At 36.9% G+C, this 10,112-nt stretch overlaps 1 protein-coding gene across 1 annotated transcript; it reads right to left on the reverse strand.

Moving 5' to 3' along the window:
* Positions 1–268: 268 nt before the first annotated feature.
* Positions 269–9,276, reverse strand: LOC147914618 (tRNA-splicing ligase complex subunit RTRAF-like). Its single transcript, XM_087443052.1, has 2 exons — positions 9,099–9,276; positions 269–468 (listed from the first exon to the last, which is right to left on the reverse strand). Exons 1-2 carry the CDS (start codon positions 9,274–9,276, stop codon positions 269–271), a joined length of 378 nt encoding a protein of 125 aa, XP_087299178.1.
* Between the last annotated feature and the right edge of the window lie 836 nt (positions 9,277–10,112).

A 10,112-nucleotide genomic window follows, 5' to 3' on the forward strand; every position in this document is an offset into this window, starting at 1 on the left:
ACTCGTTGGGCATTGAATTTCCCCCAAATTTAGCTGCTGTAGATAAAGTTAAAGTGAACATCTTTGTAGACATAGCATTTTCCTTCTGTTCATTAACTCCACACTTTTTCCCCAATACTTATTGGAGGGGGAAAAAAAAACCCAAAATGGCAAATATCTGGTCAAATTTATGGAGTTTCATTTCCTGAAAAACTAACATTTGATTTCCTTACACATTCCAGAATTGTGCGTAGGCTCTGACTGTACTAACTAATGAGAAGCTGAAATCCTAAAATGTTCGTCTTCCAACTTTTTCCAGCCTGTAGTCTGTCTTTGGATCAGCAATAATTGCCTGGACAGCTATAATGGTTTCATTAATTTTTATTTGTGTTCTGTGTTCTTTAGGCAGTGATGGAAGAAATGTATCTCCTGTGTCAAAATCTAAATGTGTCTGTCTAAACTGAACAACTGCATCTGATGTAAACACTCCTGATTTAAAATGCAAATTGCATTAGGGATTTCCGCATAATCATCGGGGCAACAAAACTGAAGTTTAGCCAAAACCATTATACCAGCTTCAAAATCAGGAGTATTTACATTTGAATTTATTTTTTAAGCTGCATTGTCAACATTTTTTGTATTATCAGATGCCAAAATTTATATTTTTCAGTACTAAATCTATATTCACAACTTACTGCTAACTCAGAGTCAGTCAATTGCACTTTATTGATTTGTAATCTCAAAAGAATAATTAACATCTTGGAGATACTTTTTGAAGAACTTATCCAGTCACTGTTGTCTATGTATTTCATATTACTTCTATTTTCAATCTTGGGTCTGATATTAGGGTTTTTAAGAAAAACAATAAAATTTCTAGTTTCTGTTTCATCTTTGCAGTTGAATCCATCAGAGTTCTGACATCTATAAAACGCAACATGAAGTTCCGTGGCATCTTTATGGTAGGCCAGGCCAGTCTCCTCTGTATTATTCCACTATAATAAATGTGCCGCCAAAGCCAGAGACTGTTGACTTGATTTTTAAAACACTTCAACAGCATGAACTAAATCCACTTCTGGCTCTCTCTATCATGTTGTGCTCTGCATGGAGTGGGTTCTCAGTTCATTAATAACAATAATATTAATATCACATTTATTAATAAATTAGTATTTTGTAAGGCACTTTACTATTTCATTAATATTATCTCCATAAGAACTTTGTGATGTTAGTACTATTCTTATGAGAAAACTGAGACTTAGGGGAGTTAGTGAGCTTGCTCAAGGTCTCCCATTTAGTAAGTGGCAGAGCTCAGACTGGGACCAGGCTGTATGTTTCTAATCCCATCTGAATAATCATCTTACTGTATTGCTTATCATATAATATGCTATATTATAAATATACTATATTAACATAATATACATCAAATATACTATACATAGATCATTAATATACATGCTGTATAAATACATCGTAAATATACTATATTAACAGAAAACTAAATTGTCCTCCAACAATCCGCAAAAGCTTAAAATTTCCTATAGAGCTGTACTCCTCTGGCAAACATTGTCCTGCCCAAAGGCTAAGCAATAACATAACTTTGAGGACCTTTATAATATTCAGTGTCAATTTCTCTTAGTTCATCTTAACTGCTTTATGTTTGAACATTGGTTTAATTAAACACACGCATATACATATATACACTCCTCACGATGTCTTTTAACCTTGGCTTAGTAAAATTGAGTACATTTAAATTTTATATTACATATTGTCCAGACTTTTATTAAAATGTACAAAAATTACCAAAAGTGTGATATTATTAAAAAATAAGTATTTGGTGTTATCAATATGTTTACTTTATCAATTGTTTACTTTCAGACTTTGCAGTAAAACTGTTCAGAATCTGTCTCTTGGGAACATTCTAATTGGCTTATTAGATTATAAGCTAAACTTATAGCTTTCATCTGTAAGTTTGTTAATCATCTGTTAATATTTACACTGTTTACAGCCTTAGAAATTTTAACTAGGATGTAACTGCTTTGCAGATGACCGCCTCATTACAGTGTTTTCTCCATAGACTTCAGTAATTTTGGATCTGTCAGACGGTTATTGAATGATCCCCTCCTGTTGGAGTACTTATAACCCCCTAGACTAATTCTGTCCCTTTTCTGAGACACCAAAAAAGATTATAGAAATTTATTTTGTTGTAAATCTATGATAGTTTGCAGATGTGCTCTGCAATATTTCTTTCTTGAATTAAAAGACATTTTACTTATTTTTAAAGATCAGCTTTAAGATTAGCAATTAGATATAAAAATTGTTCTAGAAGTATACTTAAAACACACTCGTATCATCTGTACATCAGAATTTGACTATACTCGCTTTTAAAGTCAGCAAACACTGCCCCGAGAGACTAACCCAATTTAGATCAATTTGGTTAAAAATTGTGTATTTACATTTGGCAAATTTCTCTAAAATCATCTCACTGCATAAGTCATATGTCTATATGGATTTCAACAGGTTTTTATTTAAAGTATTTAATATTCTCTAAACTCAGAGAGAAAACCCCAAGCCCATTAATGTTTTTGATGCAATTATTGGTCTTTTATTCAATCTCTTTGTTGTATCATTGAACTCAATTGTATCAATGGTTTCTTCCTTCTCCAGTCACCTTAGATTTATATAAGTAGGTGCTAGAAGACTTATATTATAAACTGCTAATCTTTTCATGAACAACTCTTAGTTTTGGGGGGGGGTATATAATGGTAGTCTGAAAATTTTGGAGTAATGGTTAGCTACTTCTCTACCACTCCCTCCCACGTTTAATGAAAGCAAGCTGTAGAAAAAAATCTGCAGTATACAGACATTTATTAAACTAACAATTATTAGCAAGCAAGAAAAACTAGTTTATACAACCTATTCCATAAGCTTGATGTAGTTACAGCTTTCTGTCCTTTTTGGAGCTGTACCTACCATCTTTCACTTGAGGGCACCACAAAAACGTTTCAGAGGAAGAACTCTGCTACCCCGAGAGTAAGCATTAGGCCAACAGAAATCCTAAATTAATAGCTAGATACAAGACTATTTAGGGATTAAACCTCAAGCACCATCCCTAAGGGGAAAGGGGACATTGCAAGATTCTTCTATTCTGTTCATGAAAGCATAGGAGATTGGCTTCAAAATGGTTTTAGCCAATTCACTTTATTGGAATAGCTTTTGATTTAACAAGTGAAAGCTAATATCTAAATTTATCCTCCTAATAAGGAAGCCATTAATTTTACCAATAAAAACACATTTTGACATGTGGTATGCAAATTGACAAAGTTCCATTACCAAACAAGATGTGAATAAGAGAACACATGTAGAAGGACTTGGGACTTTTTAATAGGGTAATAACTAATCATTCTTGGAGTATGTATTCTTGAATAGGACAAATAACTACTCCTAGATTCTAAGCTTAATTAGTATATAGCATGGGTATAGTATATATATATAAATCACACTGTCTAGGGTGAGATATTTACATGTAATTTACAGACATCACAAAAACTTGGATTAGGAGGAACCAAAGAAGATTATTGGAGTTATGTGTTCAAAATTCCTTTCTCCAAATTCCACATGAGGCTTTAAATTGGATTAGCAAAATTTCATGTGTTGTAAAATTATAATCTTGGTTCCAATGTGAAATGTGGTTAATGCTTTATTTATAGAGAAAGCCGTTTACGTTTCAACTTCCTGTTCTCACCACACTACTATCAGGGCCCTTTTGTTCTCACTGCCAGAACTCCTTTGTGGTTCTCACTTGCGGGTGTCACAGTTTGGGTACTCCCAGAAGGAGACTCTGAGATGGAGTTAGGAATGCAAAATTTTGTTGGAGAATAATGCCTGTGAAAGGAAAAGAATGGGAGGAGGATTGGGTAAGAGGAGCTGTCAGATTATACTGCCAGTCTAACAGCCCAATGAAGAGTTCACAGCAAAGAGAACCTGTTAGAGGAGTCTGCCATTGGGTAGAAATAGCAAGGCCCTTGTATCATGACTTGTTCGTTGGCTGGGGGCCACCCAAGAAGTGTGCCATCATCTACCATTGATTTGCTTCATCATTGACCAAGAACTGCTCTGAGATTGGTATAACCAGGGTTAGAGATTGAGGTGGATGCTGGAGAAGCTAGCAGCTAGAGGCTGTCAACTAACCACACTCCTCATTGCTGGGCAGCGAGTCCTTTCTTGAAGAAGGTCGTGAGTGGTGTATCTCTTTCCACAGTGTGTGCTTTGAGCTGTGCTGATCCATTGCTCTGTACACATTTGGGAAGCAGCTTCTCCAGGGCTCTAGTGGGCCTTACTTGCTGAGGGTAAACGTAGGAGAGGTTAGTGCTATATTTCATGGTACAGTGAGGACTTCTGGGCAGGAAAGGCAATCTGTCTTGGTAATAGGTGTTTATTCCCTTGAGCATGAACCACTGGCTCTTTTAGAACAGAAAGGACCAAATGTAGTTAATTTGCAACCAAGTGGTTGGACTCCTTTAGGAATAGTGCCATACCAGGAGTGCACATTGGTCTTTGTTGCTGGAAAGTCGGACATTCTAAGGTGTCAGTAGCTAGATGAACCTTGGTAAGTGGGAGTTGTATCAGTGGGCGTATGCATAGCCTTCATCTCTACCACTGTGACCAGCTGGTTCATGTGATCATTTTATCAGTAACTGCAGTGGTTGCAGACAAAGACTGGCTAACATCAAATGGTCAAGATATTTTGTCTACTTGAGTGTTCAGTGCCTCTTCTATGGTGGGTAGTTCCTGGTTGGCATTAATCTGTAACACAAAAATCTTCTCGTTTTGTGCCCATTTTCCATATACCTATCCACATGCCTCTACTCTAGACCTTCTTCTCATTTTCTAGTCCTTTTCCTTCCAGGCCCCTGACCAGTTGCTGTCCTCGTGTCTATGTATATTCTAACCCTAAAATGTCTGATAGGGTAGTCACTAGTCACATATTGCTGTTGAGCTCTTGACCTGTAACTATCTAAATTGAGATGTATTGTAAATGCAAAATACAAACCAGATATAGAAAAATTAATATAAAAATTTAAAATATCTCATTAAGTTTTAAATATTGATTATATGTTAAATGATAACATTTTAGATATATTGAGTTAAAGAAATACTTTTTAAATATGACTACTAGAAAATTTAAAATTACATATGTGGCTCGCATTTGTGTCTCACATTATGTTTTTATTGGACAACACTGTTTCATCCATGTAAAGTAGATGACCAGGTCCACTACCCAAAGCTCTGCCCATTAGGAAGATTTTTCCCTTGCGACTGTCTTTGAAGACTGTTCCTGAGTGGGGCTGTGATGAAGCTTCTAACACTTTTTCGTTTTCACCTATTTACCAGGCATATCCATCCATAATCCAAGCTTAGTCTTCTTCATGCTCCTTAAGGTGAATGGGTACAGGAGTCCCCATTGGTCAATCACTGTGAACTGAGACAGAGGCATTGATGCAACTGTGATGGGTGACATGGGAGTCTGGACTACCTGCTCCTGCAGATTACTTGTGTTCTCTTGGCCTGCTCATGCTTGGTTCTAGATGTATCGTTTCCATATTATGATGGACTATGTTAGGCCTGCCTGACTTTATGACTTAGTGGGTCCAACAGGACAGTTCCAGATGCATGGCCACTTGGTGTCCACACGTTCTAGCATTCCATCATTACCAGGGCCCAGTAGCATGCCACAGGCTGTTTTTCTAATAGCATGTAACTCTCCACTGCAGATGTCATGGCCTTGCTCCAAAACCCCAGGAGCTTGCTTTGTGATTCTCTCACTGGGGCTTCCCATAAAATCCACACTAAATATTTTTCCACCACTGATGCCTCCAGCACCATAGGATCTGCTGGATAGTATGGGTCCAATGACAGGGCTGCTTTCGTTGCCATCTGGACTTTCTGCAGAGCCCTTTCCTGCTACAGGCCCTACTCAAAGTTGTAGCCTTCCATGACCCCCGTGAATGGGCTGGAGCAGTATTTCTAAGTGTGGAATGTGTTGCCTCCAGAACACAAAGAGGCTTTCCAGGCCCTGTGCTTCCTTCTTTGTGATAAGGAATCTAAGATGAAGTGATTTTGTCGTTTACTTTGGAGGGGGTATTATGGCACTCCTGACCAGTGGACCACTAAAAAATTTCCTGAAATACCAGAGGCCTAAATCTCCACAGAGTTTTTCCTTGCTCTCTAGCTACATATATCTCACCAAGGCCTCCAGCGTGCTGACAACCTCTTGCTCGTACGATTGATCAGCATGATGTCATGGATGTAATGGATCAATATGATGTTCTGTGGGATGTCTATAGGGTCCATATCTCTTTGGATAAAATTGACAGAAGACAATTTAGGTCAACCTGTAAATAAATATTCTTGTTCATTACTTATGTATGCAAACTGTTTCTAGTCCCCTTTCCTGATTTGGATAGAAAGAATACATTCATCACGTCAGTGGCCACATGCCGTGTACCTGAGGCTATATTAATTTGCTCTAGCAATGACACCAGGTCTGCTTGGCAGCTGTGATCAGGACTAACTTCTACTTTGTATAAGATTATTTTCCAGGATCCTTCTGGTTTCTACAGTGTTCAGAATCAAATAGGAATATTAAATGACTATTACCCTGCATCCTTTAGACATTTAAAGGTATATAAATCTCCACCATTTTCCCAGGATGTGATATTGCTTTATTTTAGGCTCAAGTGTGTGCATGGGCACATTCAAAGGTTTCTACTTGGTCTTATACACAATAATGACTTGTCCCACAAGCTAAGGACCCAATGTATCCTTGTATATCAATCCCAAATGTATATTTGAGGATTGAAAAAATAACCCCTGGGTGGATCTGTGGACCCAGTGGACCGACTGTATGTCACACTTTGGCTAGTATCCTGTTTATTACCTAGCTCCCTAAAGCCCCCACTCTACCAGGTACACAATTGTGACACTTTGGGTTTCCAAGTATCAATGTCACCTTGGACCTTATGCCAAATGTCTTCTGAATGTCTGGGTATTCACACTTTTCTCAGCGTACAATCACACAAATAAATGGTGGAAAATCGTTACAGTGTTTACTTGCCATGGTGTTATAGGGCCCTTTCCTCTGGGGACCTGGGGATTGGATCTTTTGTCAACAGATCCTGGATTTGAAAACTAGTTCAGGTCCAGAAATGGGGTAAGGGACTATGAATTTTTGTTGAGGCAAGTGCTCATCCATTCTTGGTTTCTTTGGATTATATATAATTAGTTCCTTTGTTGGCTTACATCTAGTTTGCCCCTAGGATGCTGTGTTCTATTAACCATCTCTTTTATTCTCTACATGTGAGGCTCACTTGGCTGCCACTCAGACTTGTTGGTCCTTACCATAATTACAACCCACTGGCATCTGGTGGTTAAGGCCACTACCTGACTGCTGTTGCTTCGGGTGCTATCAGCCATATGTCTATCAGTGAGCCAAGTTCTGTGACAATCTTCCCTGCCAATTCTATTCCATTGCTCAATATGTCCATCCTTGTTTCAGTACATATCTTGTTTACAGTAGCTTTGAAGTAGTTTTTGAAATCAAGAAATGTGAGTCTTTCAACTTTGTCCTTCTTTGTCAAGGTTTTTTTTTTTTTTTTTTTTACTATTCTGGGTCACTTGGATTTTGGTATGAATTTTAGGATCAGCTTGTCAATTTCTGCAAAGAAGCCAGCTGGAATTTTGATAGGGATTGCATTGAATCTGCAGGTCAATTTTGGGAATAGTGTCATTTTAACAATAAGATGTGTTCTGAATCGTGAACATAGTATATCTTTCCATTTATGTAGATCTACTTTAATTTCAACAATGTTTTATAGATTTTGGAGTATAAGTTTTGCACTTCTTTTGTTAAATTTATTAAGTATTTTATTCTTTTTGATGCTGTTGTAAATGGAATTGTTTTCTTAATTTCATTTTTAGATTGTTCAATTTTCATTGTTCAGATTGCTAGTATTTTTCCAATGTGAAAATCCCTACTTTTTGATTGGATTGTTACAATTCGATGACATTTCCTTACTCCAATAAACTTTGCTCCCACTCATCCTCTTTTTGCTGCTGTTTTCAAATATATTACATTTCTATATGTTATAAGCCCAATAATAAAATTATATAATATTGTTTTACACTATTTTTAAAAAATTGGTTAGGAAACATACATTTATCCTGCCTTTTATAATTATATGGAAAGAGTTAAATAATTATATAAAGGGAATTATATAATTATATCAATGATTTATCCTTTATTGGAGCTCTTTGGGGATTTTTGATGTGTTTTTTGTGTGGATTCGAATTACCATTTCACTTCATTTGCTTTCAGTCTGAAGAATTTCCTTTAGTGGTTATTGTAGAGTGGGTCAACTAGCAACAAATTCCCTAAGTTTTTGTTTTCTGAGGATGCCTTCATTTTTGAAACATAGTTTTGCTCAATATAAAATTCTTGATTTACAATTTTGTTTTCTTTAAGCACATTGAATATGTTATTCCACTGCCTTTTGGCTTCCATTGTTTCTGATGAGAATTCAGCTGTTGATCATATTGAGGTTCTCTTGCATACAACAAGCTATGTTTTTCTCGCTGCTTTCAAAATTTTCTCCTCATCTTGGGTTTTACTTTTTTTACTATGACATGTATGGGTGTGGATGTCTTTGCATCTGTCTTATATTTTGTTGAGTTTCTTGGATGTGAAGGTTAACGTTTTTCATTAAACTTAGGAAGTTTGCTGCCATTATTTCCTTGAATACACTTTCTGGTCCTTTCTCTCCTCTTCTCCTGGTACTTCGCTTACACATATGTTGGTGTACTTAAAGTTGTCCCATGATTCTTGTAGGCTCTGTTTATTTTTATTTATTCTTTTGTCTCTTTATTCTTCAAATTACCTAATCTCTAATGATTTATCTTCAGGTTCACTTGTTCTTTATTCTGCCTGTTCAAATCTATTGTTTATCTCTTCTAGTGAATTTTTCATTTCAGTTATTGTAGTTTTCAGCTCCAGAATTTCCATTTGATTCTTTTTAAAAATTTACATTTATTGATATTATATATTTGATGAGACATTTTCATCATACCTTCCTTTACTTCTTTAAGCATGCTTTCCTTCAGTTTTTTGAATGCATTGACAATGGCTTCTTTGAAGTCTTTGTCTGTTAAATCCAGCATACGGTCACTCTCACAGGCAATTACTGTTGCTTCCTTCCCTGCCCACCCCCCAACCAAGTGGGGTCGTACTTCTCTGTTTCTTTTCATGTCTCACAATTTTTCTTGAAAATTTGATATTTTAGATGATATATTGTAGCAACTCTGTACACTGATTATCATCTCCCTCTAGTGCTTCTTATTGTTATTCTTTGCTTGTTTATCTGTGTAGTTACTTGGTTTCACAAAGTTCAGTGAAGTCTTTCCCCCTCACAGTGTGAAGTCTTTGATGTTGCTCCACAGAGAGTGCAATCCTGGGCAGGTGCATGGTCATTTTCAGATAACAGTGGTTTTAGCAAGCCTCTCTTAGTCTCTTCTTGATCTCTCTGTTAAGCTATCTTTCTCAGTTTGTATCACTCCCAATTGCTGACAGATAATTGCAGTATTATTGTTTTAGCAATACCTTCGGGGAATAAATTCTACCATAGTCTGATCCAATTAAATTTGAGCTCCTTTGCAGGAATAGTTTTAGAGGCCTGGGTTTGAGGTTTCTTCTAACCCTAGGGGAGTCTCTTATCTGTCTCTTTCTCTGGTTTTCTCTAATAAACTAGCTGACCTATGGGTTAGCTTGTGCTCTTATGGAGTCATCAGCTGCTTCTTAATCACTTGCTACTGCATTTTCCATTGTTTTTGATAGCATGCTTAGCTTGAACTTCCCCACATTCTGTTATAAATAATGTCAGTCCCTTTGGGAAGTGCTTCAGCACTCTCTAGCCTTATGTTCTGCCTCTCTGCTTTGGCAAAATCTCTGAACTACTGCTCTAGATCTGAGGATGAGGAGAGTGGCCCACTTCTTTCAGAGCAACAGCCCTGTTTATAGTCAGGATTCTGGGTGGGTGCAGTAACCTCTGGTCTTTCTGGCTTCCCTCTCCTGGTGTGGAATCTCT

Source organism: Ceratotherium simum, chromosome 18 (genome assembly GCF_057802395.1).
Source record: "Ceratotherium simum simum isolate JZ-2026a chromosome 18, ASM5780239v1, whole genome shotgun sequence".
Taxonomy (NCBI): Eukaryota; Metazoa; Chordata; class Mammalia; order Perissodactyla; family Rhinocerotidae; genus Ceratotherium; species Ceratotherium simum.

Bases quoted from the DNA above. Each gene is read 5' to 3' on its own strand.
- LOC147914618 (XM_087443052.1), bottom strand. From the start codon at position 9,276: ATGAAAAGAAACAGAGAAGTACGACCCCACTTGGTTGGGGGGTGGGCA. The intron at 469-9,098 runs GTATGATGAAAA...ATTTTAAATCAG, and splicing joins GCTTAAAGAAGTAAAGGAAG to GAGTGTTTACATCAGATGCA.